General features: G+C 44.8%; 6 protein-coding genes and 2 long non-coding RNA genes across 26 annotated transcripts; 5 read left to right on the plus strand and 3 right to left on the minus strand.

Moving 5' to 3' along the window:
- Nucleotides 1-3,003: 3,003 nt before the first annotated feature.
- Nucleotides 3,004-8,683, minus strand: LOC135349877 (uncharacterized). Of its 13 annotated transcripts, none has more exons than XR_010399023.1 (8): nt 8,446-8,600; nt 8,115-8,277; nt 7,910-7,988; nt 7,747-7,807; nt 5,309-7,408; nt 4,267-4,506; nt 4,089-4,150; nt 3,004-3,283 (listed from the first exon to the last, which is right to left on the minus strand). It is a non-coding gene; the product is annotated as an uncharacterized LOC135349877 (long non-coding RNA). The 13 variants fall into 13 exon arrangements; XR_010399027.1 differs by having other exon boundaries at nt 5,309-6,923; nt 8,446-8,597; XR_010399016.1 differs by adding an exon at nt 4,902-4,976 and having other exon boundaries at nt 5,309-7,988; nt 8,446-8,603.
- LOC135349876 (ubiquitin carboxyl-terminal hydrolase 39-like) lies at nt 8,591-12,258 on the plus strand. Of its 2 annotated transcripts, none has more exons than XM_064548520.1 (16): nt 8,591-8,810; nt 8,906-9,046; nt 9,184-9,320; nt 9,423-9,605; nt 9,712-9,838; nt 9,898-10,026; nt 10,082-10,159; nt 10,209-10,276; nt 10,321-10,437; nt 11,175-11,252; nt 11,308-11,388; nt 11,454-11,515; nt 11,584-11,690; nt 11,783-11,823; nt 11,872-11,958; nt 12,181-12,258. In XM_064548520.1, exons 1-16 carry the CDS (start codon nt 8,591-8,593, stop codon nt 12,199-12,201), a joined length of 1,677 nt encoding a protein of 558 aa, XP_064404590.1. In that variant the 3' UTR covers nt 12,202-12,258. The 2 variants fall into 2 exon arrangements, with proteins under 2 accessions (XP_064404590.1, XP_064404591.1); XM_064548521.1 differs by having other exon boundaries at nt 9,483-9,605.
- Nucleotides 12,259-12,358: 100 nt separating this feature from the next.
- Nucleotides 12,359-16,319, plus strand: LOC135349870 (UBX domain-containing protein 11-like). Of its 3 annotated transcripts, XM_064548514.1 has the most exons (10): nt 14,325-14,370; nt 14,423-14,507; nt 14,608-14,688; nt 14,741-14,894; nt 14,951-15,061; nt 15,110-15,271; nt 15,324-15,659; nt 15,865-15,981; nt 16,031-16,098; nt 16,147-16,319. In XM_064548514.1, the coding sequence occupies exons 3-10, from the start codon at nt 14,618-14,620 to the stop codon at nt 16,262-16,264; spliced, it is 1,137 nt and encodes a 378-aa protein (XP_064404584.1). In that variant the 5' UTR covers nt 14,325-14,370; nt 14,423-14,507; nt 14,608-14,617; the 3' UTR covers nt 16,265-16,319. The 3 variants fall into 3 exon arrangements, 2 of the variants coding, with proteins under 2 accessions (XP_064404585.1, XP_064404584.1); XR_010399011.1 differs by lacking the exons at nt 14,951-15,061; nt 15,110-15,271; nt 15,324-15,659; ... (1 more) ...; nt 16,031-16,098; nt 16,147-16,319 and adding exons at nt 12,359-12,489; nt 12,546-13,544; nt 13,597-13,730; nt 13,779-13,909; nt 14,116-14,236 and having other exon boundaries at nt 14,284-14,370; nt 14,741-14,797; XM_064548515.1 differs by lacking the exons at nt 14,608-14,688; nt 14,741-14,894; nt 14,951-15,061; ... (3 more) ...; nt 16,031-16,098; nt 16,147-16,319 and adding exons at nt 12,359-12,489; nt 12,546-13,544; nt 13,597-13,730; nt 13,779-13,909; nt 14,116-14,236 and having other exon boundaries at nt 14,284-14,370; nt 14,423-14,606.
- A 137-nt stretch (nt 16,320-16,456) lies between these two features.
- LOC135349874 (uncharacterized) lies at nt 16,457-17,797 on the plus strand. The gene is made up of 7 exons (XM_064548518.1): nt 16,457-16,633; nt 16,689-16,736; nt 16,796-16,872; nt 17,018-17,072; nt 17,121-17,301; nt 17,375-17,583; nt 17,636-17,797. The coding sequence occupies exons 1-7, from the start codon at nt 16,484-16,486 to the stop codon at nt 17,702-17,704; spliced, it is 789 nt and encodes a 262-aa protein (XP_064404588.1). The 5' UTR covers nt 16,457-16,483; the 3' UTR covers nt 17,705-17,797.
- On the minus strand, nt 17,684-20,196 carry LOC135349872 (vacuolar protein sorting-associated protein VTA1 homolog). The gene is made up of 6 exons (XM_064548516.1): nt 20,141-20,196; nt 19,049-19,195; nt 18,841-18,932; nt 18,636-18,781; nt 18,503-18,578; nt 17,684-18,420 (listed from the first exon to the last, which is right to left on the minus strand). Exons 2-6 carry the CDS (start codon nt 19,155-19,157, stop codon nt 17,803-17,805), a joined length of 1,041 nt encoding a protein of 346 aa, XP_064404586.1. The 5' UTR covers nt 19,158-19,195; nt 20,141-20,196; the 3' UTR covers nt 17,684-17,802.
- On the plus strand, nt 20,156-23,238 carry LOC135349869 (ralBP1-associated Eps domain-containing protein 1-like). Of its 2 annotated transcripts, none has more exons than XM_064548512.1 (11): nt 20,156-20,316; nt 20,365-21,214; nt 21,271-21,410; nt 21,556-21,594; nt 21,642-22,146; nt 22,326-22,450; nt 22,518-22,561; nt 22,616-22,654; nt 22,699-22,830; nt 22,885-23,037; nt 23,090-23,238. In XM_064548512.1, the coding sequence occupies exons 2-11, from the start codon at nt 20,367-20,369 to the stop codon at nt 23,141-23,143; spliced, it is 2,079 nt and encodes a 692-aa protein (XP_064404582.1). In that variant the 5' UTR covers nt 20,156-20,316; nt 20,365-20,366; the 3' UTR covers nt 23,144-23,238. The 2 variants fall into 2 exon arrangements, with proteins under 2 accessions (XP_064404582.1, XP_064404583.1); XM_064548513.1 differs by having other exon boundaries at nt 21,657-22,146.
- LOC135349875 (uncharacterized) lies at nt 23,215-26,109 on the minus strand. Of its 3 annotated transcripts, none has more exons than XR_010399013.1 (3): nt 25,995-26,109; nt 25,638-25,868; nt 23,215-24,132 (listed from the first exon to the last, which is right to left on the minus strand). It is a non-coding gene; the product is annotated as an uncharacterized LOC135349875 (long non-coding RNA). The 3 variants fall into 3 exon arrangements; XR_010399014.1 differs by having other exon boundaries at nt 23,215-23,842; nt 23,907-25,868; XR_010399012.1 differs by having other exon boundaries at nt 23,215-25,868.
- Nucleotides 26,110-26,195: 86 nt separating this feature from the next.
- Nucleotides 26,196-27,732, plus strand: LOC135349873 (tRNA (adenine(58)-N(1))-methyltransferase catalytic subunit TRMT61A-like). The gene is made up of 7 exons (XM_064548517.1): nt 26,196-26,328; nt 26,372-26,479; nt 26,538-26,803; nt 27,008-27,105; nt 27,155-27,213; nt 27,273-27,360; nt 27,415-27,732. The coding sequence occupies exons 1-7, from the start codon at nt 26,269-26,271 to the stop codon at nt 27,621-27,623; spliced, it is 888 nt and encodes a 295-aa protein (XP_064404587.1). The 5' UTR covers nt 26,196-26,268; the 3' UTR covers nt 27,624-27,732.
- Nucleotides 27,733-27,936: the final 204 nt, after the last annotated feature.

Raw genomic sequence — 27,936 nt, forward strand, 5'->3', positions numbered from 1 at the left:
AATAGTCACCCATACACCACACAGCTACAAGCATAAGCACAGCATACACTCGTACCACCCTAATTACTGTACACCCCTAGAGAGTACAGAACAAGGTAAACAGTAAACAGTTAGGTATCATGTCTCAGAACAATATAAAACCTGTGCCAGGACATGTGGCATGCTCGGTACGATCGGGTCATGACAACGTAGCTAATCTGCTTCATTCCTGTCCAATCACCAGTAAGTGTCATTGCGCCCCCACTGGGCAGTATTGCTCTGTTCCGATTTCTAAATCCCATGCCTTCAGGGCTACCGATACCGCAACGCGATGGCAGGATCCCAAAAGCAAGGAATCTAGAAATCGAACAGAGGCTATACTGTCAAGTTTTCCCAAAGGTAAGGATCGCTCAAGACGCTCGACTTGCTGATCATACAACAGGTCAACAGGGTCACAGCTAGTCCCTAAGGCAGGGCCTAGCACAGGCTCTACATCACCCTGAGGCATGATCCCAACTGTACAAAGCTCTAATCAGTACTAACATAGATACAAAGATAATGGGCCACCTGCCATTATTTTATAATTAACACACAGTAACTTACCCACTGGAATAGGTAGGAGGTCTCCTCCTGTTCAAGTGGCAGGATGATGGAGTGGTTGGTTGGTCCATTCTATGGTGGTACTACCTCCGTTGCACATGAAGAGAGAGAGAGGGATAGAATAGTCACCCATACACCACACAGCTACAAGCATAAGCACTCGTACCACCCTAATCACTGTACACCCCTAGAGAGTACAGAACAAGGTAAACAGTGAACAGTTAGGTATCATGTCTCAGAACAACATAGAACCTGTGCCAGGACATGTGGCATGCTCGGTACGATCGGGTCATGACAACGTAGCTATCCTGTATCATTCCTGTCCAATCACCAGTAAGTGTCATTGCACCCCCACTGGGCAGTATTGCTCTGTTCCGATTTCTAAATCCCATGCCTTCAGGGCTACCGATACTGCAACGTGATGGCAGGATCCCAAAAGCAAGGAATCTAGAAATCGAACAGAGGCTATACTGTCAAGTTTTCCCAAAGGTAAGGATCGCTCAAGACGCTCGACTTGCTGATCATACAACAGGTCAACAGGATCACAGCTAGTCCCTAAGGCAGGGCCTAGCACAGGCTCTACATCACCCTGAGGCAAGCTCTAATCAGTACTAACCTAGATACAAAGCCACCTGCCATGCACACAAGCTCAAAGTTATTTTATAATTAACACACAGTAACTTACCCACTGGAATAGGTAGCACTCAATGGAGGTCTCCTCCTGTTCAAGTGGCAGGAGTGGTTGGTTGGTCCATTCTATGGTGGTACTCCCTCCGTTGCACATGAAGAGAGAGAGAGAGAGGAATAGAATAGTCACCCATACACCACACAGCTACAAGCATAAGCACAGCATACACCCTAATTACTGTACACCCCTAGAGAGTACAGAACAAGGTAAACAGTGAACAGTTAGGTATCATGTCTCAGAACAACATAGAATCTGTGCCAGGACATGTGGCATGCTCGGTACGATCGGGTCATGACAACGTAGCTATTCTGCATCATTCCTGTCCAATCACCAGTAAGTGTCATTGCGCCCCCACTGGGCAGTATTGCTCTGTTCCGATTTCTAAATCCCATGCCTTCAGGGCTACCGATACCGCAACGCGATGGCAGGATCCCAAAAGCAAGGAATCTAGAAATCGAACAGAGGCTATACTGTCAAGTTTTCCCAAAGGTAAGGATCGCTCAAGACGCTCGACTTGCTGATCATACAACAGGTCAACAGGGTCACAGCTAGTCCCTAAGGCAGGGCCTAGCACAGGCTCTACATCACTCTGAGGCATGATCCCAACTGTACAAAGCTCTAATCAGTACTAACCTAGATACAAAGATAATGGGCCACCTGCCATGCACACAAGCTCAAAGTTATTTTATAATTAACACACAGTAACTTACCCACTGGAATAGGTAGGAGGTCTCCTCCTGTTCAAGTGGCAGGATGATGGAGTGGTTGGTTGGTCCATTCTATGGTGGTACTCCCTCCGTTGCACATGAAGAGAGAGAGAGGGATAGAATAGTCACCCATACACCACACAGCATACACTCGCCTTGGTGGTTGTACCACCCTAATTACTGTACACCCCTAGAGAGTACAGAACAAGGTAAACAGTAAACAGTTAGGTATCATGTCTCAGAACAACATAGAACCTGTGCCAGGACATGTGGCATGCTCGGTACGATCGGGTCATGACAACGTAGCTATTCTGCCTCATTCCTGTCCAATCACCATTAAGTATCATTGCGCCCCCACTGGGCAGTATTGCTCTGTTCCGATTTCTAAATCCCATGCCTTCAGGGCTACCGATACCGCAACGCGATGGCAGAATCCCAAAAACAAGGAATCTAGAAATCGAACAGAGGCTATACTGTCAAGTTTTCCCAAAGGTAAGGATCGCTCAAGACGCTCGACTTGCTGATCATACAACAGGTCAACAGAGTCACAGCTAGTCCCTAAGGCATGGCCTAGCACAGGCTCTACATCACCCTGAGGCATGATCCCAACTGTACAACGCTCTAATCAGTACTAACCTAGATACAAAGATAATCCATGCACACAAGCTCAAAGCTATTTAATAATAATATTAACACACAGTAACTTACCCACTGGAATAGGTAGCACTCTCTCCTCCTGTTCAAGTGGCAGGATGATGGAGTGGTTGGTTGGTCCATTGTATGGTGATACTCCCTCCGTTGCAGAGAGAGGGATAGAGTAGCCATCATGCTGCCATACACGTACACAGCTACAAGCATTATTTAAAGCGCAGCACTCATAGTAAGTGGGCGGGGCTATTCTTTGGGACAAAGGGCGACTCATTCATGAGACTACTATATCATATGCAGGCATGTGTGGGACAAAGGACGACTCATTCATGAGACTACTATCATGCAGGCATGCATGATTCCGCTATAATTAATGATTAATTAATGGCAAAATTATTTTTATTATATTAATGGCAAAAATGCAGTTAGGTGTCTATTATTGTGTGTCAGTCTCTTAGTTGTCCTGCGAGTGTCCATAATTATTCAATCCATGGGCAAGGGAGGGCAGCAAATTGTATCATGATCGTAATAAAAAGGCGTATTACATGGTATAGTAGAGTCTGTCCCGGGTGGTGTGCTGTCCTAGCTGGTAGTAGGTAGGTCTTGTAGTGTTGGTTAGTTGGTGATGCTGGCTCTTAGTAGAACTTGCTGCTCCCTCCGACTAGGTGTGGGGATAAAGACACGGATGATGTGTGATGTGTGTACTGTACACAAAAACACAGCATGTACGACACAATGCATGGGTTGGGGTGTGGTCAAGAGGGTTACCATGTATGGGGGTGTGACCACATATCAGTACAGTGAGTGGGGGTGTGGCCCCATATATACAGGATGTGCAGGTACAATGTGTGGATAGAGGTGTGGTCTGCACTGATAATAATGAAGTGATTCCGTATGACCAGGTGAAAAACATAAAACAACCAAACCGACAATATACTAGACTATAGAATGAACTAAGAATGAACTAAGAATAAGCTTAGCCTGCGTAAGCAAGTTGGAGGAAGAAGCTGAGCAGAACAGAAACCGATCCAAACAGTGGCATACATTAATTTAGTGTAATAATTATACAGAATAACTTCTCCTGCATTGGTCCATCAGAGCAGTGGAGCCATCATCAGATCATTGCCACCATGGGAGTCCTCTCTATACAAACTTACAACACACTTCACACTTCATGTAATAAAAATGGAAGACACTCCCACGCACCATGCAAAGCTATGGTTTCCTGGCATTGAAATGTGAACAACTATACAACATTTCTCGAGGGCTCAAATAATGAACTTTCCCGCTACACAGTAGTAGAGGTCAATGCATAAGTGGAGTTAACTACCTAATGCTGGTACAATAATAAAATACAATTTCTTAAGCCAAGAGTAGAAGAAATGTTTTAAACTGGCTAGTGATTGAAGGCAATTGCATCTGACCCAAAACAGAGAAGGTACCGTACAATAATTATCAGACTATACCTTGTGTGGCCGACTCCCTTTGTTTAGAGTAGCCTTTCCTGTCAGAAAATCACATACACTGCCTGCAGATTGAGTGATGAAGAAAGGGGAGCTCAAGATGCTACTCTACAGTCAATTACTGATAATGTTACGAAATGTACAAGCAACAGAATATTCGTACATGATACAGTAACTGGACCTTTGGTGTCTATTATTGTGTGTCAGTCTCTTAGTTGTCCTGCGAGTGTCCATAATTATTCAATCCATTGGCGAGGGAGGGCAGCAAATTGTATCATGATCGTAATACAAAGGCGTATTACATGGGTATAGTAGAGTCTGTCCCGGGTGGTGTGCTGTCCTAGCTGGTAGTAGGTAGGTCTTGTAGAGTGTTGGTTAGTGGGTGATGCTGGCTCTTAGTAGAACTTGCTGCTCCCTCCGACTAGGTGTGGGGATAAAGACACGGATGATGTGTGTACTGTACACAAAAACACAGCATAGGTTTGGGGTGTGGTCAAGAGGGTTACCATGTATGGGGGTGTGACCACATATCAGTACAGTGAGTGGGGGTGTGGCCCCATATAAACAGGATGTGCAGGTACAATGTGTGGATAGAGGTGTGGTCTGCACTGTATAAAAATTAATGAAGTGATTCCGTATGACCAGGTGAAAAACATAAAACAACCAAACCGACAATAATACTAGACTATAGAATGAACTAAGAATGAACTAATTAAGAATAAGCTTAGCCTGCGTAAGCAAGTTGGAGGAAGAAGCTGAGCAGAGCAGAAACCGATCCAAACAGTGGCATACATTAATTTAGTGTAATAATTATACAGAATAACTTCTCCTGCATTGGTCCATCAGAGCAGTGGAGCCATCATCAGATCATTGCCACCATGGGAGTCCTCTCTGTATAAACTTACAACACACTTCACACTTCATGTAATATAAATGGAAGACACTCCCACGCACCATGCAAAGCTATGGTTTCCTGGCATTGAAATGAAAACAACTATACAACATTTCTCGAGGGCTCAAATAATGAACTTTCCCGCTACACAGTAGTAGAGGTCAATGCATAAGTGGAGTTAACTACCTAATACTGGTACAATAATAAAATACAATTTCTTAAGCCAAGAGTAGAAGAAATGTTTTAAACTGGCTAGTGATTGAAGGCAATTGCATCTGACCCAAAACAGAGAAGATCATCTAAGTACCGTACAATAATTATTATACTATACCTTGTGTGGCCGACTCCCTCTGTTTAGAGTAGCCTTTCCTGTCAGAAAATCACATACACTGCCTGCATTGAGTGATGAAGAAAGGGGAGCTACTCTACAGTCAATTACTGATAATGTTACGAAATGTACAAGCAACAGAATATTCGTACATGATACAGTAACTGGCCCTTTGGTGTCTATTATTGTGTGTCAGTCTCCTGCGAGTGTCCATAATTATTCAATCCATGGGCGAGGGAGGGCAGCAAATTGTATCATGATCGTTAATACAAAGGCGTATTACATGGTATAGTAGAGTCTGTCCCGGGTGGTGTGCTGTCCTAGCTGGTAGTAGGTAGGTTTTGTAGTGTTGGTTAGTTGGTGATGCTGGCTCTTAGTAGAACTTGCTGCTCCCTCCGACTAGGTGTGGGGATAAAGACACGGATGATGTGTGTACTGTACACAAAAACACAGCATGTACGACACAATGCATGGGTGGAGGTGTGGTCAAGAGGGTTACCATGTATGGGGGTGTGACCACATATCAGTACAGTGAGTGGGGGTGTGGCCCCACATATACAGGATGTGCAGGTACAATGTGTGGATAGAGGTGCGGTCTGCACTGTATAAAAATTAATGAAGTGATTCCGTATGACCAGGTGAAAAACATAAAACAACCAAACCGACAATAATACTAGACTATAGAATGAACTAAGAATGAACTAATTAAGAATAAGCTTAGCCTGTGTAAGCAAGTTGGAGGAAGAAGCTGAGCAGAACAGAAACCGATCCAAACAGTGGCATACATTAATTTAGTGTGATAATTATACAGAATAACTTCTCCTGCATTGGTCCATCAGAGCAGTGGAGCCATCATCAGATCATTGCCACCATGGGAGTCCTCTCTGTACAAACTTACAACACACTTCACACTTCACACTTCACGTAATATAAATGGAAGACACTCCCACGCACCATGCAAAGCTATGGTTTCCTGGCATTGAAATGTGAACAACTATACAACATTTCTCGAGGGCTCAAATAACGAACTTTCCCGCTACACGGTAGTAGAGGTCAATGCATAAGTGGAGTTAACTACCTAATGCTGGTACAACAATAAAATACAATTTCTTAAGCCAAGAGTAGAAGAAATGTTTTAACTGGCTAGTGATTCAAGGCAATTGCATCTGACCCCAAATAGAGAAGATCATCTAAGTACCGTACAATAATTATTAGACTATACCTTGTGTGGCCGACTCCCTCTGTTTAGAGTAGCCTTTCCTGTCAGAAAATCACATACACTGCCTGCATTGAGTGATGAAGAAAGGGGAGCTACTCTACAGTCAATTACTGATAATGTTACGAAATGTACAAGCAACAGAATATTCGTACATGATACAGTAACTGGCCCTTTGGTGTCTATTATTGTGTGTCAGTCTCCTGCGAGTGTCCATAATTATTCAATCCATGGGCGAGGGAGGGCAGCAAATTGTATCATGATCGTTAATACAAAGGCGTATTACATGGTATAGTAGAGTCTGTCCCGGGTGGTGTGCTGTCCTAGCTGGTAGTAGGTAGGTTTTGTAGTGTTGGTTAGTTGGTGATGCTGGCTCTTAGTAGAACTTGCTGCTCCCTCCGACTAGGTGTGGGGATAAAGACACGGATGATGTGTGTACTGTACACAAAAACACAGCATGTACGACACAATGCATGGGTGGAGGTGTGGTCAAGAGGGTTACCATGTATGGGGGTGTGACCACATATCAGTACAGTGAGTGGGGGTGTGGCCCCACATATACAGGATGTGCAGGTACAATGTGTGGATAGAGGTGCGGTCTGCACTGTATAAAAATTAATGAAGTGATTTCGTATGACCAGGTGAAAAACATAAAACAACCAAACCGACAATAATACTAGACTATAGAATGAACTAAGAATGAACTAATTAAGAATAAGCTTAGCCTGTGTAAGCAAGTTGGAGGAAGAAGCTGAGCAGAACAGAAACCGATCCAAACAGTGGCATACATTAATTTAGTGTGATAATTATACAGAATAACTTCTCCTGCATTGGTCCATCAGAGCAGTGGAGCCATCATCAGATCATTGCCACCATGGGAGTCCTCTCTGTACAAACTTACAACACACTTCACACTTCACACTTCACGTAATATAAATGGAAGACACTCCCACGCACCATGCAAAGCTATGGTTTCCTGGCATTGAAATGTGAACAACTATACAACATTTCTCGAGGGCTCAAATAACGAACTTTCCCGCTACACGGTAGTAGAGGTCAATGCATAAGTGGAGTTAACTACCTAATGCTGGTACAACAATAAAATACAATTTCTTAAGCCAAGAGTAGAAGAAATGTTTTAACTGGCTAGTGATTCAAGGCAATTGCATCTGACCCCAAATAGAGAAGATCATCTAAGTACCGTACAATAATTATTAGACTATACCTTGTGTGGCCGACTCCCTCTGTTTAGAGTAGCCTTTCCTGTCAGAAATCACATACACTGCCTGCAGATTGATGAAAAAAGGGGAGCTCAAGATGCTACTCTACAGTCAATTACTACGAAATGTACAAGAAACAGAATATTCATATATGATACAGTAACTGGCCCTTTGTCTCTCAGAGGTAGATCCACTCCATCACTCAGAGCCAATAGCAGATCATCTCCTCCTCGATCAGAAAGCTGGGCTAAGAATCATCCATACATCCATATAAATTCAGTGAAAATAATTATAAGGGGCTGAACACCAGAGGAAGTAACAGATAGTACACTACATCACTGTGCATGGGACAATACATAATTATTATACTGACCCTTTCCTGTCGTATCTTGTAGTGCTCTTATATATACGTACGTCAGCAGCCATTCAGTGATAAAAATTAAGAGTGGGGCGTCCCCCATAAAAGATGAAATGACAATAAAATTATGAGAGTGATTGAATGCTGAATCCTGTGCTGTGCAGCGTTGAGTAGTTATCTGTGAGTAAGACATGAGAGAACAATATAATGACAGTATAAGGATCAGACAATTCATCAATATAATTCTTCAGCATTAGGGACAACAAAATAAATGATATGTAGCATGCACTGACTTAGAAATGCTGATGGCAAGCCTGTAGAAATATTATAAAACATCAAAACTAACATTTGTTGCATACTTGAAGTGGAAGGTGCAAGGAAGGTCGCCACCTTGCTAGCTATAGCGCTCACCAAAAGGTGACCGACGTACATTAGGAGACAGCCGGCAGGGTACACGTACCTCGTCTTGCTCTCTCGTGGCTGCAAATGACATGACATGTGCTCTATCAAGTCTCTTGTGGCTGCAAATGACATGTGCTCTATCAGGTCTCTCGTGGCTGCAAATGACATGTGCTCTAAGTGTGAGGGACCGATTTTGTTCTAATAGAATGCAGAACAAGATGTCCAACAATGTGAATGATGATTGTAGGGAGGAGAGCGAAGAAGACACGCTACCCAGGAAGAGGCCCAGGTTGAATAAGAGTGGAACAGGTATTAAAAGCACACACACACACACATACCCACACACACACATACCCACACACACACACACACACACACACACACACACACACACACACGCACAGAACATGTCATGAGTCGTAGTTGCCCCTTTCTGGACACAATAGATCGAACGGTACTGGATTTTGACTTTGAGAAGCTTTGTTCTGTCTCACTCTCCAACAATAACTGCTATGCTTGCCTCGTTTGTGGGAAATATTTTCAAGGTATATAATACTGTATAGTTGTACAGCGTACAGTACAGAATGGTAGAATAACTTTTGGCTGATACAAAATTTCCACCATACCACCATATGAAAATAACCGGTTATACCGTAATAGAGTGCTAGCTGTTGTTGTGTAGGTCGTGGGCGTCATAGTCACGCGTACACACACAGTGTGGGGGTGGGACACCATGTCTGGCTCAACCTCGCCACTCTAGAGTTTTATTGCCTCCCGGACAACTACCGAATCATTGACTCGTCTCTGGAAGATATCAAGGTGAGTGTGTATGTGTGTGTGTGTGGGTGTCCTTATCTGTGTGTGTGTGTGTGTGGGTGTCCTTATCTGTGTGTGTGTGTGTGTGTGTGTGTGTGTGGGTAGGTGGATGTCCTTATCTGTGTGTGTGTGTGTGTGTGTGTGTGTGTGTGTGTGTGTGTGCAGCGTGTGCTACAGCCTGTGTTCAGTGTCGATGCAGTGGCTGCTTTAGACTCACTGGCTAAAGTCTCAGTGGCTCTTGATGGAACAAAATACATCCCTGGAATTGTGGGCCTCAACAATATCAAGGTTCCACATATACACACTCACCGCCCACACACACACACACTCACACTCACACTCATCGCCCACACACACTCATCGCCCACACACACACACCTTTGTCCCTGTACAGGCCAATGACTACATGAATGTAGTGCTGCACACTCTGGCCCATATTTCTCCACTCAGAGGCTATTTCCTGAGAGAGGACAACTACTCACACATCATCCCACCACCTGGAGACCAATCCTTTATTCTAGGTACTGCATGTGCGTGCAGCCACTCAGTCTCTTTATCTCTTCCCTCTATATCATGATAGTGAGTAGGTTGGGAGAACTGTTCAGAAAGCTCTGGAATCCTCATCACTTTAAAGCTCATGTCAGTCCTCATGAAATGCTACAAGCTGTGGCCTCCACAAGCCAAAAGAAATTCAAGATCACAGAGCAAGGTAAGTACATGTACTGTTGAGTGGGTCCCAATTATATGCATGTACTGTGTTTCAGGAGACCCTATTGAGTTCCTGTCGTGGTTATTGAATACACTGCATAGAGCTCTTGGAGGGAGCAAGAGAAGGGAGTCGAGTAAGCAATGGACTCTAATATCTGTGGCTAGGCACACACACACATGCAGGTATCATATACAAGGTGTTTCAAGGAGCCATGAATATCTTCACCCGTAAGCTGCCACCTGCTAGTGAGGTATGCCATGTGATGTCATGTGATTGTTATGTGATGGATTACAGAGCCGTACACCTGAAGAGTTGGCGTTGCTATTGGCAACTGATGAGTACCAAGAGACTGTATCAACCACACCTTTCCTATATTTGACCCTTGACCTTCCCAATGTTCCTCTTTTCTCTGTGAGTGTCACCACCCATCCACACACATTGATAGCTATTATGCCTGGAGCTAATTCTCTAAGAACCAAAATAGTTAGCTATGGTTGGAAGGCAGAGGAGGCACGACAGGCGCGGTGAGGCTCAGGCAATTAGCCTTTGATTGAACAATTATTATCCGCCCACGTCATATGTTTTTGCTGAGAGTAATCAGAGGCTAATTGCTTGAGCTGCATGGCGTCTGTCGGGCCTCCTCTGGTTGGAAGGGTGGCTACACTGGGTTCAGGGTTCTTGATGTGTACCATAATGCATTAATAGCAGTAGATCAAAATTGCAAGGAGGTTAAACTATAAGTTCTTGTTTTATCACATAGACCAACCCATTTATCACAAAACTTGTACTTAAGCCCCCTCCCCCCTCAGGGTAGAAGAGCAAGCCATAATTAACTGAGGCCACAGTAGTCTGTCTGTGCATCATCACCTTCATGTGATAGCACTGTGTTTGTACGTGGATATAGCCTCAACACAACGAGGTAGTAGTTATATAGCCTCAACACAACGAGGTAGTAGTTATATAGCCACGAGGTAGTAGTTATATAGCCTCAACACAACGAGGTAGTAGTTATATAGCCTCAACACAACGAGGTAGTAGTTTTAATTTTGGCAGATTTTGATGTTATTCAAGCAAAAACTAAGAAGTTAAAAAGCTCGACATGGACAGATAATCGATATTCATCTCCCAAACACACACTCCACCCACAGGATGAGCTGGAACGGAACATTATACCACAAATCCCTTTGTTTGACCTTCTGAGTAAATTTAATGGCTCTAGAGAAAAGGTACTTTTTAATAATGCAGTGTCGATCAGTAGTAACTGACCTTTGAACCCTCTAGGAGCATAAGACACACAGTGAATCATTCGTCAAGCGTTATGAGTTGACAAGACTACCTCCATATCTCATTCTCTATGTCAAGGTAACCACACTGTCAGTACAATAGTGTGTGTGTAAGGTAACCATCCACCACACTGTTCTTTGCAGCGATTCACCAAGAACAACTTTTTTGTTGAAAAGAATACAACAATTGTCAATTTCCCCATCAAGTAAGTGTGCATGGTGCTATGATGTGCATGGTGCTATCATTCCTGTGCCTACACTAACTACACTGCAGGGACATTGATATGGGAGAGTTCTTATCTAGTGAGCCAAAGGTTCAAGCCTCTCACCCACACACTGTCTATGATCTTGTAGCCAACATTTGTCATGATGGACAACCAGGTAAGCCCACACACACACACACACACACACACACACACACACACACACACACACACACACACACACACACACCACCCTCTTGACTTGTACAGGTGTTGGGAAGGGTACATACAGAGTACACATTAGGCACAAGGTGAGTGTGTGTGTGTTGTGTGTGTTGTGTGTATGTACTGCTTATTAGGGTACCAATGGATGGTATGAACTGGAAAACCTTCATGTGCAAGACCTTCTCCCTCAAATGATCACTCTAGCAGAGGCTTACATTCAGGCAAGCCTACACTGTACCCCTCAATTACATACCCTCTACCCTAATGACATACCCTGTACACCCTCTACCCTAATGACATACCCTGTACACCCTCTACCCTATTGACATACCCTGTACACCCTCTACCCTAATGACATACCCTGTACACCCTCTACCCTAATGACATACCCTGTACACCCTCTACCCTATTGACATTACCTTGTATACCCTTTACCCGTGCAGATATGGGAGCTACGGTCCTGACAAACTGAAATAATTATGTGAATTATGTGACTGAAATAATTATGTGCTGGATTTGAATTATACATGATTTTTTTACGGGGGGGGGGGGGGGGGCTGGAAAACGTGCAGTCTGTGCGTACAGTACCTCTTCGAGTGAACGCCGCCGCGTTGGCGGTTGCATAATTATGGGTCAAAGGTGGGAGGGGCTGAATTAATGCAGCACAATAATACTGATCAAGATGGGCTGTACACTGTCCAGAAACAGCAGCCAGCAGCTCAGGAGTTCAGCTCATAACTCAGTTGTCCCAAGTAAGTCTATGAGCTATAGTTACTGTTAGCTATTGTTTTATATGATGGTTTTGTAGCTGTTCCATTGGACCCCTGGAACCTATTGGACTCCACCATAGCATCAATGGGTGAACCACCTCCCTACACTCAAATACCAGAGAATGGACATGTTTCACTCATGCATGGAAGTCCATTGAAGCCAGATGAACACACCAGTGTACTAAATAACTCTACAAGCAGACATTTTCTCAACTCCAGCATTAACAGTACGGACAACATGTTGTCCGAGCCAACAGATGCGTTTCATCCCACAAGAACAAGCTCTCCAGCTGTAGCGACTGCACCACCAGAAGAATTGTTTCCCCCATACCTGGAGTCTACATCAGTGCATGAACCTTTCCCCCCACACCTCCCCCCATTGACCAGATTGACCAGCCATGAGGAGCAGTCTCTTGCAGTCAATGAGCAAAGCAACAATACCTCACACCTTTCCCCATTGACCAGACTGACTAGCTACCAGGAGCAGTCTCCAATCAATACGGAGCAAAGCAACAGTACAGTAACCCCAAGCCTCCCACCACCATTGAACAGACTGCAGCCTCCTGCAGACAATGAGCACAGCACAGCCAGCTCTGCAGAACACAGACACAAGAGACGGCGAAGGAAAAGGAAAAGAGGACACAGTTGGCATGGAGAGAGAGTGGCACCAGCTCCTATGCAACAGGATGCCAGTGATCATCACTGAACAATGAATTTTGTTTACATTTACCCTTACATAAGACTGAGCCTGGAGGTGTGGCTAAAGATCTTAATAATTATGTTGCTGTATGTATTGATTGTTTTGGCTGTGAGAGTGGCCTCATCTCTGGAGACTCTAAGCAACGGCTGGGATCCACTGGACTCTGTGCAGGATGATTATGTGTCCATAGCGTATCCAGATGGTGGTGTTAACCCAAGACTAGTCAACTATGTTATCAACAGCACTGTACCTTCTACTGGGAGGCCGTACACAATGTATGTGGCTGTGTTAAACAGTGGTCTCCCAAGCTCATTCACGCTGGAGTTACCCTCTCAAGGTGTACCTACATGTGTTAATTGTTCAGAGAATCAAATACACAGCATGCACAGGTTGTTGCCATCCTATGAAGACGTCTAGCACAGCAAGACTCCACAACTGTAGTTATGCTACCAACGCTGGCTTCTTCAACACAAAGGATGGATGTTGCATAGGCAACCTCATCACTCATGGCAAAATAGTGCAAGTAAGTATCTTGTTTAATATAAGCTGATCAGGGTACTAACTCGTGCAGGTTTTCTCTCTGAGTAGAGTTAACTTTGCCCTCAGTAAGAAGGCCTATCAGATTGGCTACATGCCTGAGACTGTGCTTAAAAGCTCTGACCTGCAGGAAGGTATCAGTGGGGCTGGGTGGCTTGTACGAAAGTAAGTACCTTCTTACACTCACTTTCTACTACATGTATTACATTTTAGCAGAGACATTACTTAATTGTAATTCACTGCCCATTGTACATGATACTGGCACTGAGTTTAGTACAGTCTAGTATTATGCTCCTGGCCAGTATTATTATTGTACATGCAGTAGCACTAATAATTATGTGTATTATTTTGTTCCCTTCCCTCCCATGCAGTGGTAGCTCGTATGTGAACAAAAGTCAAGAGGTTGAGGGGCTATCTAAAGAGTTTGTGAGTGAGAAAGCACCGCGCTCTGGTGTCGGTGTGGCTGCTAATGGCTCACTGTTCCTGTTACAGGTGATATATACTGATACTATAATGGCCTGCACAATACTCTCATGCAGGTAGATGGTGAGGAGGACAAACACGAGGGGCTGGATCTGTGGGAGTTTGCTGAGGTGGCAATCTCATGTGGTCTAGCCCATCTTGTGGTTAGTTGCTAATGTGTGTTGATCATTGTATATACTCCCCCATTGCATGCAGAACCTGGATGGTGGAGGGAGCAGTGTGTCTGTACAGAATGGCAAAGTTATTGACAGACCAACTTGTTTAGACATCAGCTTGCTCTGTGAGAGACCAGTGACAAGCATTACCTGTATTCATTAACGTGCTTTGTGTGAAAATTATTATTGTCGTCATCATGACGATCATTACCTATGTTGTCATAGTAATTGAGTAATGAGTTCTCCAACAAGCAACCTCAAGAAGCCCAAGAGAAGTCCATTGCCTGCAGCAGGCCGTCGGGATGGGTTAGTTACATTGCCTGCTCTGTGTGTGTGTGCTTACTGTAGTTTCCCGCAGCGTTCCCTTTCGACAGCCTGCAGATTGTAGGCCCTCCCCTAGTCTAAAAGCTTCTGCTGCTACTGGTGGTGGTGATCTACTGGCGTCCATGGCTCATAGATTAGCCTCTGCTGAGGGAGAGCTGCAGAGTTATAAGAGAGAGCTTGCAGAGAAGGTGATGTTCGTGCGTGTATTGTACTGATGTGTGTGATTGTTGGTGTGTGTGTGCAGGAGGTATACATTCATCGACTAGAGGAGAGACTCAGACTTACTACAGAGGAGGACAGAGGGACACTAGAAGCACGCTGTCTGGCATTGCAACACCAGGTTGAGGAGATGGAGGTAGTTATGTCCGCCCACCCCCACCTCTATGTATCCCCTCACTTGTAGGAGTTCCTGAATGACTATGGGATGGTGTGGGTGGGTGGAGACCAACACAAGGCAAATGATGACCAAGTGCACTTTGACCTCATTCTCAAGCATATCCAAGAGCTGAATGGATTGTGTGAACACACTGACATTACAAGCACCTCGACTGGAGCCACCTTCAAGGTATATCTCTACTCACACTTGTACCAGTAGAGACACACTCCTCTACCACTAGAGTCGTCAAGCGGTACCACTCACACTCTATCAGAACGGATTGCTTCTCTTCAAGGGACCTTTCAGACCCTACTCCCATCCCAGCACTCAGGAGTTACTGGCTGACCTTTGTGAGGGATATTTCCCCTCTGAGCTGCAATCCTCTTATCCTAATGGTGTGCCCATCAAGTGTGAGGACCTGAGGGACACAGTGTACACACAACCCAGCTTCCCTGGTGGAGGGGATATGGTAGGGGAGGGAGAGACTGTGCAATCCTTCTTATCAAGACTCCCAGCCAGTGTAGTGAGGGGAGGCAAAGTGGTGGACATCAGGGCCAGCATTGCACACACACTCCAGGTTAGGGAGGGTACTGTAACCCACTGATGCACATAACTGGGTGCTTTTTCAGAGCTAACTTTGAGAGTCTATTACTTGTACTAGGAACATCCAATTTCAAATCTAAATCTTTATGTTGACAATAATAATTTTATTGTGGCATTTGTATGAATGTATCGTGTGTGTGTGTGTGTGTGTGTGTGTGTGTGTGTGTGTGTGTGTGTAGGGTGTTGAGGTGGTGAACACACCAGTACTGGAGGAGCTAAGAGAGAGGTTGACACTAGAGGAAAGACCACCTACTCCATCACACATGTGCACACTCAGAGTGCGCTCCTCTGATATGGTATGAGAACAACTATGCTGCATTAGTATTAAGGTATCAATGTTTACAGACCTATGTGCTTAAGATGAGACACAGTGACACAATTGGCTCTGTGAGAGAACACATAGACAGGCTGAGGTAAGGCCCACTATACACCAGTCCTACTCTAGTGTATTGTACATGCAGAGGTGTTGCACTGGACTACACACTCAAGTCATCATTCCCTCCAAGAACATTCAATGACACAACACAAACACTGTTAGACCTTGGACTCACTCCAACTTCAAATTTGTTCATTTCTTAATTATTATTACTTGTATAATTATATAATAATTATAATTATACAGTATAATTTTTTATACTTTTATAATCAATTAACCGCGGCGTTTATTAAAATAATTACCGCAGCTACTGTAGTAGGGGTGTGGTCATTTGAACTTAACTGTTACCTACCCGCGGCTCTTTTCTGAGTCTAACCCAAAAATAATTTATTTTATTTTTACTTTTTATTACATAATAGGATATGTCGTTGTCGATTTGTGATGACAAGAAGAGTATTGTGGAGGAGACTGCAGGATTCAAGATATTCCTGAGAGACATTAGCCAGCCGATGGTGGATGCGTGGAGGGATACACAAGCCTTTGGATGTGAGTCTTTCACAGACTCCATACAGGTATGCTACGCCACACACAGGATTGTATTGATCCATGCATGCATGCATGCTACAGATATCTCAAGGTGATATATTCCAAGGTGCTCCGGCTGCAGACGCTATAGTAAGGAAGTGAAGGAAGTGTTGCTATTTGATATTGCATGGTACATGCTTTCTTCATAGGTGTCACCAGCTAACAGCTATGGCTTCATGGATGGTGGGATTGATATGGTCTATTCCAGACACTTTGGTTGGCAGATGTGAGTTACATACCATATTTAAACATTATGCAAACTTCGCAAGCGTTTGACCTTTTAAAAATGAAATCGCAAAACCTGAATTTATAGTACGTACTGGTAAATTACACACGATCCTTGCAGTGTATCATGAGTGTTTGTACTGTAGGCAGGAGAGGCTACAGAAACTTCTGAGGGAAGAGCATGATGGAGAGCTACCAGTCGTGAGCTAAGCACTCACACACCTCACACCCACTCCACTCTTTACACAGGGTCAGGCAGTCATCATTCCAGCGTACTCTAGCCTCCAGGGGGAGGGGTCTAACTTGTCTCCCAGTGTAAACCAGGGTACACCTATCAGCTATCTCATTGCAGCACCTACTATGAGGATACCTACCAATGTCAGCAAAACTGTCAATTCCTACTTAGCCTTCAGAGCTATACTCAGAGAAGGTGTATATCTCCTGCTAGTACTCCTGGCATTAGTATATTGTGTGTGTGTGTAACCCCACGCATGCATGTGCAGTGAGGGAACACAATCGTTGTCATCCTGACAAGCTCATTAGCTCCGTGCTGTGTCCCGGATTAGGGACTGCCGTCGGTAGGATGCCTTTCATGAGATGTGCCCATCAAATGAGAACTGCTTATAATGCTGTCATCCACCGCAATGTTCCTGCTATCAATTGTCCTCGTGACCTTAGTGAACCTTGCTCTGCACATGTGCAGTTGACTAGGGTAATTAAAACCACTAGTATCACTTTATGCTTGCACTATAATAATTATACAGTTTGGGGAGAATTCTGGAACCAAGTTCCCACCCAAAGCCACAATTGGAGAACTTTTTATAGAACAATGAACTATTAGAAACACTTTATATGACATCGTTATTGATAACAATAGTTTGTGTAAACATGAAGTGAGAGTCTTATAATAATAATACAGTCAATAATACAGTCAATTTTCTTTGCCAGTTTTTAGCAGATTCAAAGCTTTAGAGAGATAATCAATTGCTCCTTCAACATCATCGTAATCAATGGCACTCGAGGCAAACTTGCAATACTTCTGAGCCTTGGTTGTCTCTCCAGCTCCTACCACCACACGGGCAACACTAGTACTTGCCACCTCTGGCTGACCACGAGGCCTGGGAACTGGTTTCACTTCAGGGGGTAGCTGAGGCCGTATCTGGTGGGGTTGAGGTTGTGGGGGTTGCTGTGGCCAGTTCTGGGGGGGTTGCTGTGACCACACCTGAGGAGGTAGAGGTTGGGGGGGTTCCTGCGGCCAGTTCTGGGGAGGTGCCTGCACTTGGGGGGATTCCTGTGGCCATTTTGGGGAAGGTGCCTGCACTTGGGGGGGTTGCAGTTGGGGGACTGGAGGAAGATCAAATCCTATTGGAACATCACTAGACGATCCTGGCTGGTTGCCATAGTTACCAGTAGGCTCATTCAGAGAAGCTGGTTCATCATGTTGTTCTTTGAAGCCTCCAGGAGGACCGGGAGTGGGCATGATGCCATTCTTGAGACACTTGTCAATCTCCACAGCTTTCCATTTAGCATACTTCATCTTCCCCTCAATCTATGAGATACAACATGACACGATTACAGGGGCTAGCCCACTGGGCATCAATACGACACGATTACAGGGGCACTTTAATTACCTCCTCAGAAAGGTCTCCGAATTGCTTGAGGGACATAAAGATCTGACTGGCAGTGAAAAAGCGTTTGGACAAATTCCTGGCAAAGTGTGTATAATAAAAAATAATGAACCCAGTACAACTGTAAAGAGCTTACTTGGTGAACCTTGCTGCCCTGTCCTCCTGATCAGCTGTGTCAAACAGATCCAGTGCATAGTTCTCAATACGCGCTTGAGCTCCAATAACATTATCACTTCCCATATCCTCTTTCAAATCAGGATTACACAATAGCTCGTTCTTCATCTGCAAGGAAGGGACGTGTCAGTTAAGGAAGGGGTTCCCAACTTATTCATAATTTATACCGTATCCAGTTTGTCCATGCTTTTGAACAAGTATGTCTTTCCCTCTGGAGATTTGCTCACTTTAATGCCCTCCTGGACAGCATACAAGAGCACTACACGGGGGGTACACACACACACACACACATGAGCACTACACGGGGTACACACACACACACACATGAGCACTACAGGGGGGGGGGGGTACGCACACACGATGGAGTAGCCTCACCAAAGTAAGCCACTACAGGGTGCTCTCTCTCCAACTGCTTGTGGATAATGAGGAAAGGTTTGACAGCTTTTAGGTCCATCGGGATATCTCCTGCACGAGGTGTCGCCATCTCTAGCTAGCTAGCTCTAGCCACAAAGTACAGTGTATGTATCCCTTTCCTTGCCATTCGTGAAATCTGGAACAGGAGCGTCTTTAGGTCGATCAATTAGTGTGGATCCGGCCTCACCACGCCTCCAAGTCATTCTATTAGTCTAGATCCGGCTAGCAATTCTAGCTGGGACTCCCAGTTCTAGCTCCTTTTGTTTAGCGTGTCAGAGACTGGGAGAAGATGATTGGCACTCCCTGGCTCCTTTGGATGTACAGCTGTCCAGATCCCTAGAACATACCCTCCATTCTGACGAGTTATCAGTGCATAGGGTGCTTACTAGATTCTTGCCAGCCAGTACAGTTCAAGCTACACACAGCACCGCTCAACTATTCTCTACCCCATTATCTAGCTAAATCTGGTCCAACTAGACAGCAGACACAGCTAGTTAATTCAGTAAAGCCAGGGGTAGCCCTACTTCTACGGTTGTTCAGTACCCACGGTAACAATTCCTCTGGGCTGGGCTAACTAGTTGAGCCACGCCTCCCAATTCTCAAGGCTAGGTACATGTCTCTGTCTAGCTGCTTCTTCAGCTTCTTGCTCAGTTTTGTGGCTTAGAGAAAGGCCAGCTACTCAGGGGGAAGAGTCCAGATGAAAGTCTGGCAGCCAGGTGACGTCCAAACGGTCAGTTATTCTTTCCACCAACTTTTTAATCTAGTCTAGTCCTGCTTGCACTGCTACTACTACTGCTGCCTACTGCTGCTACTCTTCCTAGCTAGTCAAAGGTTTCTTTTTTTTTTTTTTTTTTTTTTATAACTACATATGCACAAAGAGACATCAAAGCTTACATCAAAGGACACAGATTTTTAGCCTACTTGACTGATAAGGCGGTTACCTAGACTACAGTTTGTTTGTCAGGGAGGAGCTCACATACAACTTCATCTAATTCATCATAACGATTCCTTACCCATTGTTGTAATTTCTACAACAGATTGCCAAGGAAAGAGGTATATGCGTTAGCTAGAAGTTTGTGCTGAGCCAGCAAACACATGACATCTAAAAGTTTAAAGGTGAATAGACTCCAGTATAGTATACAGTACATGTACAGTGTACAGGCGCTAGGCCCAGGAGCACTATAGAGAGGCAGTTTGTGTGAACACAGTGGGACCAGGACTGTACCAGGGTAAGTGTTGTAGCCTGTGTGTACACCACCTCTATACTGTACGTGTAGGAATGGCTTTGTTAGAGGATGATGAGTTATTGGATCTGGAGGGACCCCCCAGCAGCAGTCAATCTGATCAATGGTCAGATAAACCTCTTTTCAGTGACAAACGGGACAAGAAGAATCGGCTTGAAGATAAACGAAGTTCCATTAGAGCACTCCCATGGACCAAGTCCAAGGATTCAACTCTTGAGAAAACTCCCAAGAAAAGCAAACACAATCGCAATAAGTCCGGATCTCGTACTCCCCCGGCCCCGGTCCCAGACTCTCCTAAACTATTGAGAGGAGAAGTTGTTCGAGGAAATCAACCTTCTCCTAATATCAAGAACAATCGCAAGACCTACTCCCAACTGGGAGACTGGTCTGATGAGGAGAGTGTTCCTGGCTACACATTCTCCAATGAGCCAGCCTTAGCCTCTAGTCCCTCCAAAACCACCTCACTATCAACAGAACCACTAGCCTCCCCTTGGACCACCTCCCTATCATCAACAGAACCACTAGCCTCCCCCTGGACCACCTCTCTGCCAACAGAGCCACTAGCCTCCCCCGGGAGACAGACCACTGTACAGTTCCCTGTCTTATTTAGTGGAGAGACGCAGGCACACACAAGCAGAGCCAGTGTTCCACTGTTGCCCATGTTCCCCCTTCAATCACCGACACAGTCACTAGGTCCACTTGAGGTTAGGGTACCAGCCAGCCCACCACTGGAAGCTGATTGGAAGGTTTCTGATGAGCTGCGGGACAAGTGCACTAGTCAGTTCCAAGAGTTGAGTACATCTGATGGTCTGCTGCAAGGGGACAAAGCTCGAGAATTCTTTGTCCTCTCCAAACTACCCAACCAAGAACTATCAACTATTTGGTGGGTTTCTACACTGTGTTGTGTGGGCGTGTGTCATGTGTGCTGTGTGTGTGTAGGAGGCTGGCTGATGTGAACAGAGACAACGCTCTCTCTGAGGGAGAGTTTTGTGTTGCCATGAAGTTAGTCATGATGAGACGCAATGGCCACGAGATCCCATCCTCCCTACCAACCACACTACTACCTTATCTAGTGTCAAGTGAGTGCCATTATATTGCTCTAGCATCAACCAGCCTTTACCACTAGCTACAGTGTACACAGTGGGACTTACACTAGAGTAGAATTGTTGCTTTTGTTTTTCAAATGTATGCTCAAGTGAGGGTTGTACCTCTGTGTGTGTGTAGGGAAGACTGGACCTCTCACCTCTACACTGGAGGGCACAGGTGAACATCACGTGTATAGTGTATTGCTGCTATTGATAATGAAACAGCTTTGTTTACAACAGGTGTCCTAGTTGATTTTGGAGGGGAAATCCCTGATATTAACACACTGTTGGATTATGTGGAGGAAACATCTGAAGATACGTTGGACTTTGGAGTGATCGTTGCCCCTGGCGACACGCTGGTAGACCTTGGAGGGATCATTGCCCCCGGCGACACACTGGTAGACCTTGGAGAAGCCCCTGATATTGATACGATGATGTTCCTTGAAGAAGATACCAGTGATGCTAGTACAGCATTGGTTGAACTTGAAGACCCTGATATTAATATGCCAATTGGAGGAGTTGCCCCTGGCAACACGCTAGTTGGAGAGGTTGCTATTAGCGACGACGATGGTGACAGTACAATATTAATGCGGAGACGTACGGGGTCAGAGGGCAGCATATCAAGACAACCAACAGCAACAGTTCGAAGGTCAAAAACACTTCGAGAGACTGGGGAAATTCTTATCAACATTGACCAAGGAACGCCACAACCAACACACAAGACAAGCAAGTGAGCTAACAACACTGGGGGGAGCTAACAACGCAGGGGGGAACTAACTTAGAGAGGGCCATTACTTGCGCTAATGCTACAATAATGATGGTGTACTTAGATTCAGTGATTTATTTCAGCATTACCTGTATCTCTGAGACCAGACTGTCTGTGTAATGTCATGTGTTAACCTGGTGTAGGAAGTATCAAGCACTGGATTGCTCTGATGATGACTCTACAGATGGAGACTGGTTGGAAGGAAAGGTCAAAGGTCACTCACGCGGCAAGTCTCTAGACCTCAACAAGATGATAAGTGGTCGAGATGGTAAGTGTGTGGGCGTACATGTATGTTGTGTGTGGGCGTGCGTATGTTCTAATTATATCCCCTACAGTTTTAAAGGACCTTCCGTTAGCTGAGCCCCCCAAACTTCCACCGGTAAGGCTACAGAATATTTATGTGTATATCATACTGTTCGTAACAACACCACAGCGTCCACATGCATCCCCTCCACTGGAGCACACCATCAAGGTAAGTAGCTGTGTATCATACATTCACTCCTTATATCTCGTTAGACTGAGGAGGAGAGTGGGCGTGTGCGGTCCCTGTCCACTGGATCCATACACACACATAATGAAGCTCACGATACAAACACACTAGTGGAGGACAAACCAAAGACATTAGTGGAGGACAAACCAAAGAGAAAGGTACATGTATGTACCCTCCCACCCCACCTCACACCTCACACCTCACACACACAGCACCGTGTGGCCCCACGCCGCCCACCCCCTCCTGTCAAGAAGCCAGAGATAAAGACAGACAAGAAAGAGTTGCAAGTATCAATCCGACAACTTAAGGATCAGAACGCGGGTTTGACTGAAGTGAATAAAGCTCTCGAGACTCAGCTATTCAAGGTGTGAAGGCAACAGTTAGTGTGTGTGTTTGTTGATTATCATTACTGTGCAGCTGATGGAGGAAAGAGTTCGTTTAGAGCACCAGCTGGAACTACTCAATATCTAGCTGAACCTGTTTCTGTGTTGGCATAGACATATAATACCTGATTGTAAATGCATATTAATGTTTTTCTGTCCTACAATAATTGATTGTAGTTATTATTCCACTAGCTCCTAGAGACAAACAAATATAACAATATTGTTAAAAAACAAGTATAATGTTATAACAGAGTTAAGTGCTTGTTCGTGCCAGACTCTGCCTGCCTTGTGCATACTCGGCATCAACCTACACAGGGAGCATAAAAAACTTGCCACACAACATAGCTAGCTACTCATCTGTGTGTTAGCTGTTACAGTGGCTCCTCCACACGCAATCAACCTACACAGGGAGCATAAAAGACTTTCCATGCAACATAGCTACTAGCTTATCTGTGTGTACTCCTCCAGAAGTGATCAACCTACACAGGGAGCATAAAAGACTTGCCACACAACATAGCTAGCTAGCTACTCATCTGTGTATGCTGTTAAGGTGGCTCCTCCACACGTCATCTACCTACACAGGGATCATAAACCACACAACATAGCTAGCTACTTATCTGTTTGCATATGCTGTTACAGTGGCTCCACAGCAATTAATGAACCTACACACAGAGCATGAAAGACATGCCACACAACATAATACATAGCTAGGTACTTATCTGTTGTGTATAGATGCGGTGGCCCCTCAAAGAAGCTACGTATCTTTTGTTGTTGTGCAGACATCAACCTATACATCATAGAATGCATGAGACACTGTACATGTAGCCAGCCATACTCATCTCCATACATACATGCAGAGACAATCCACCTGCACACACCACCTCTCATAGTCTACTTTGTAATGAACACAATGATAGTATAGTAGTGGGCGATGAGATCCGAGCCCCACCCCCTAAAAAGAGATGTGGGGGCGTACAGTCAAGCCCCGCCCCCTCCAATACCTGCAAACAGAACATGCAGTCATTGATCAGGTTAGTAATCCTCCCTGGGTCCCAGAGCAGCATGGCTTGTCCGTACCTGGGGGAGAGAGGAAACAAAAACAGTGAGAGAATAACACACTAGTACAGTAGCTAGTAGGAGGAGCTGTGTGCATTGTGGTTGCAAGAGAACAAGCAAATGCATGCATGGTTACATTGAGCACAGCAGTTCAAACAAAACCATCCACTCAACACAATACAATACCAGCCAATCACCACCACAGCTGACATTGTCATCACAATATAATTATTACCAATACTCCCACAATCCAATTTCAAACATGCAGTGTTGTTGTGCAGAGAAGAGATGACCAATCAATTCTACAACCATGCAAGACTGCACCACAAGACCACCAGATAATCATAATCAACACAATACCAGACAAATACAAACATCATGTCAAACCAACTGTGCAGAGAAGAGACAGAACTTCCCATAATAAACCCACCACAACAACCAATCAAATCGACCAATCACAGGACCACTACCAGTAGTTTCCTTGCCCAAGGGACTAATACAATAAGGGCATAATAAACTAAAGGGACCCTGTGACTGTGAGTACCATTAACTGAGCACAGAAGTAATCAACCAGAATGTGTGGGATGGTTCAACAACAGTAGACTCACAGAGACAACACCTCCTTGCTCTTGAAGCCCTTGTCGACTCCAGTTGCAACAAGCCTGGCACGCAAGGCTTGCACAAGTGCTCAAGACTACTCTTCACTAATCCAGTCAAAGGCTACAGTTCCCTTGGCACACCTATAGTTTAGTTAAAGCCTGAACTTACCAATTCCATGTGCAGTAGGCACAGAGTTAAGATCCTAAAAAGCCGTTATAACAGATTAGCATAAGCCAAGAAGCAGCAGTTGTCCAACTATATTATAGCTAGCTATTTCTAATGATCCTAGCTAGCTAACTAACTATTGGAACTGATAACGAGATCTTAACACTCCCAATTATGGCAGGATCCTGTGCTGCTTTCCCTTTAGGCAGGTACTAACAGCAGAGTGCTCCCTCAATAGACTGGAGTGCCATGAGTAATCCATCATTGCACCCCGAAGGCTGGTTCAACAACGGTTCCAAGAACAAGAAGATGCTGTCCTGCGACCCGACTGTTGAAGAACCTTCCACACACATTCTGATTGATTACTTGAGTGCTACGGACACCCCCCCCCCCCCCACCAAGGGTTCAAGGCCATGCAGGTAATAGACTCTTAGCCACGCGTACATGAAAAACAAATTATAAGCGCAACACCAACACGAGTTTAGACATGCATACATGCATTCAACGTGCGCTTGCTGGCAAGTATGTATCTATTAAGCTGCATGACCTACACACCTCACAGTCAAGAAGGGGCCACACTTAAAACACCAGGAATACAAGGGCAAAATAATCACCAACCAGAAAAGTCCACGCTCAACAAAAAGCAAACAACACCGGTACGCTCAAGGCCAGAGTGAACAATCTAATCAATAGCTGCAACACACGCAACAAGCTAGCTACAGATATTAAGATGAACATACAGAAGTACAGTTTTAACTTACAATAGACTCATGCAGCCTGCACTGCTTCCGATGATCCATCTCTATCTCTTTCCTTCCATGACTGGAAAATCCTCGCGCTGCTCCGCTGGAAAGGTTGCGATGGTTCTGCAACACAGTGGAAGGTTTTCGAAGGTTCTGCAACACGGTGGAAGGCTCGCGATGATTCTGCAACACGGTGGAAGGCGCGCGATGATTCTGCAACACGGTGGAAGGTTTGCGCTGGTTAAGGTTCTGCAAAAAAATCAAGTCAATAGCAATCAGTACATGTAATAGACAGCAAACAATGCCACAATGCTCCACAAGGCTTCCTAGTCTAACATTCCTGCAAACATGCGAGATACAAGCAAAGAAACTCACCTCTTCCAGCAAGACACTTGGCTTCTTCTTCAATCTTCAAAGGAACTGAGCTTCTGGAACTGGATCTGAGAATATTCCAGGCCATTGACGTCAGGAGATGCCATGGAGACCGGACCGCAGGAGTAGACTCTACTAGCTACAAGGTGTTGCGAGTATTGTGGGTGTCCTGTCCAAAAGCTCCACTTTATGCGCTAGCCTCGATTCCAGGCCGCTCAGGCCTTGTGAAGGAGGCTATTTATGCGCATGCTTATTTTATTATTATTGTATTGTAGCAATGAGTTTTTTGGGATATACGGAGAAGATATCTGCAGGGGATCTAGTGATTGTGTGCAGGGTAAGCTACACTATTGTAGCAAGTACTCATGAGAAGCTTGCAGGGCTATGAGCGAATGTTTGCTGTGAAGATAGAGTCTGGTGCTGTGACACAAGTCAAAGGTGGAGCTGTACATCATGATGGACTTATAGGGAAAACATTTGGGTCTAAAGTAAGTACCCCCCTCCCCACATACACATACACAGTGTGTGCGTACTGTATCTCTGTAGGTGTACACCTCCAATGGAAACAACTGGGTTATAGTGTTTCATCCGACCCCTGAGCTTTGGACTTTGACCCTTCCCCATCGTACTCAGATCATCTACACACCAGATGCTAGTATGATATCTCTGCAATTGGACCTGCGTCCAGGGTCAAAGGTCATTGAGTCAGGTACTGGTAGTGGTGGATTGTCCCATTCTCTTGCTAGAAGTGTTGCACCAAATGGCCACTTGTACACATACGAGTTTCATGATCAAAGAGCTGCTCTAGCAAGGTAAGGCCACCATTGTATCACTAGTGTGTGGCAAGGTAAGGCCATCATTGTGTAGTGCTTTTAACTGATTGAAGCTTACCACTTCTAACATAATTATATAGATAGAAGCGCTTTTTAACATGGTATGTCATTTTGAAATTGAGTGAACTATGTGTAACCAACAGTAAGGGGGCCATTCCTACTCTTAGACTAGTGTACGTGTAGGGAGGAGTTCAGAGGTCATGGTCTGAGTGAGGTGGTGACTCTTGAATGCAGGGATGTGTGTACTCGTGGGTTTGGACTCACAGACACTGTGGATGCTGGTACACACACGCACACGCACAAATGCACACACATACACACAATCTACAGTATTTCTGGACCTGCCCAATCCGTGGTTAGCAGTTCAGCATGCAAAGGAAGCTATCAAGGTAACCAATTGTCCCCTCTCCCCCACGCAACGTTGACCCCTGACCTTTGACCCCTGTAGGTGACTGGTGGTAGATTGTGTTCATTCTCTCCATGTATTGAGCAAGTTCAAAGGACAGTCAAAGAGTTACTCAGCTCTGGGTTCACAGGTGTGTCATTATGTGTCATTTGTGTCATAATGTGTCATACTCTCTCCTCCACAGATATTGACACAGTCGAGTGTTTACTGCGTCCCTTTGATGTCCACCCACACAGTCTAAGTGTGCCCAATATTGGAGGGGCTGAGAGTGTCTCTAGACTGGTCCGTCCCACGCTCTCCACACAATCCCTCTACACTGCTCAACCCACCACTAAGAAGATACCAGGTCACACTGGGTTCCTCACATTTGCAACTCTGCCACACAAACAATAATAACTTGTTATCAAGACCCTTGATGTTATTCTGTGCAATATTTTGCTGAATTATTCTTATTCTTGTTTTCAACAAAACAATTGATACCGTATTACTAGAATATTTTGCGGGTGAAAAACCTTTGCGAATGAGCCAAATCAGCAGAACATTTGACCCTTTGCGATATAACTATTGCGTTCTGGCAAGGATCGTGTGTATTTACTAGTAATAATTTAGGTTTTGCGGATTTTATTGTTGCGAATTGATCAACCATCGCAAAGTTCGCAAATGTTTGATGCTCGCAAAACATTCTAGTAATACGGTACCTGTGGTG

Source organism: Halichondria panicea, chromosome 16, assembly GCF_963675165.1.
Source record: "Halichondria panicea chromosome 16, odHalPani1.1, whole genome shotgun sequence".
In the NCBI taxonomy this organism is placed as follows: Eukaryota; Metazoa; Porifera; class Demospongiae; order Suberitida; family Halichondriidae; genus Halichondria; species Halichondria panicea.

What these genes read in the sequence shown, in the direction of transcription:
- LOC135349873 (XM_064548517.1), top strand. Translation starts at nt 26,269, where the DNA reads ATGAGTTTTTTGGGATATACGGAGAAGATATCTGCAGGGGATCTAGTG. An exon ending in ATCTAGTGATTGTGTGCAGG is followed by an intron (nt 26,329 to 26,371) that starts GTAAGCTACACT and finishes AGAAGCTTGCAG; the next exon opens with GGCTATGAGCGAATGTTTGC. An exon ending in CAAAGAGCTGCTCTAGCAAG is followed by an intron (nt 26,804 to 27,007) that starts GTAAGGCCACCA and finishes GTGTACGTGTAG; the next exon opens with GGAGGAGTTCAGAGGTCATG.
- LOC135349872 (XM_064548516.1), bottom strand. Translation starts at nt 19,157, where the DNA reads ATGGCGACACCTCGTGCAGGAGATATCCCGATGGACCTAAAAGCTGTC. An exon ending in CCCTGTAGTGGCTTACTTTG is followed by an intron (nt 18,933 to 19,048) that starts GTGAGGCTACTC and finishes CCCCCCGTGTAG; the next exon opens with TGCTCTTGTATGCTGTCCAG. An exon ending in TCGGAGACCTTTCTGAGGAG is followed by an intron (nt 18,421 to 18,502) that starts GTAATTAAAGTG and finishes TGTATCTCATAG; the next exon opens with ATTGAGGGGAAGATGAAGTA.
- LOC135349870 (XM_064548514.1), top strand. Translation starts at nt 14,618, where the DNA reads ATGAGTTCTCCAACAAGCAACCTCAAGAAGCCCAAGAGAAGTCCATTG. An exon ending in AGAGAGAGCTTGCAGAGAAG is followed by an intron (nt 14,895 to 14,950) that starts GTGATGTTCGTG and finishes GTGTGTGTGCAG; the next exon opens with GAGGTATACATTCATCGACT. An exon ending in CGACTGGAGCCACCTTCAAG is followed by an intron (nt 15,272 to 15,323) that starts GTATATCTCTAC and finishes CTCTACCACTAG; the next exon opens with AGTCGTCAAGCGGTACCACT.
- LOC135349874 (XM_064548518.1), top strand. Translation starts at nt 16,484, where the DNA reads ATGTCGTTGTCGATTTGTGATGACAAGAAGAGTATTGTGGAGGAGACT. An exon ending in ATGATGGAGAGCTACCAGTC is followed by an intron (nt 17,073 to 17,120) that starts GTGAGCTAAGCA and finishes CTCTTTACACAG; the next exon opens with GGTCAGGCAGTCATCATTCC. An exon ending in CACATGTGCAGTTGACTAGG is followed by an intron (nt 17,584 to 17,635) that starts GTAATTAAAACC and finishes ATAATTATACAG; the next exon opens with TTTGGGGAGAATTCTGGAAC.
- LOC135349869 (XM_064548512.1), top strand. Translation starts at nt 20,367, where the DNA reads ATGGCTTTGTTAGAGGATGATGAGTTATTGGATCTGGAGGGACCCCCC. An exon ending in ACTACCTTATCTAGTGTCAA is followed by an intron (nt 21,411 to 21,555) that starts GTGAGTGCCATT and finishes GTGTGTGTGTAG; the next exon opens with GGAAGACTGGACCTCTCACC. An exon ending in CTCTACACTGGAGGGCACAG is followed by an intron (nt 21,595 to 21,641) that starts GTGAACATCACG and finishes ATAATGAAACAG; the next exon opens with CTTTGTTTACAACAGGTGTC.
- LOC135349876 (XM_064548520.1), top strand. Translation starts at nt 8,591, where the DNA reads ATGACATGTGCTCTATCAAGTCTCTTGTGGCTGCAAATGACATGTGCT. An exon ending in AGACCAATCCTTTATTCTAG is followed by an intron (nt 9,839 to 9,897) that starts GTACTGCATGTG and finishes ATATCATGATAG; the next exon opens with TGAGTAGGTTGGGAGAACTG. An exon ending in ATTGTCAATTTCCCCATCAA is followed by an intron (nt 11,516 to 11,583) that starts GTAAGTGTGCAT and finishes ACTACACTGCAG; the next exon opens with GGACATTGATATGGGAGAGT.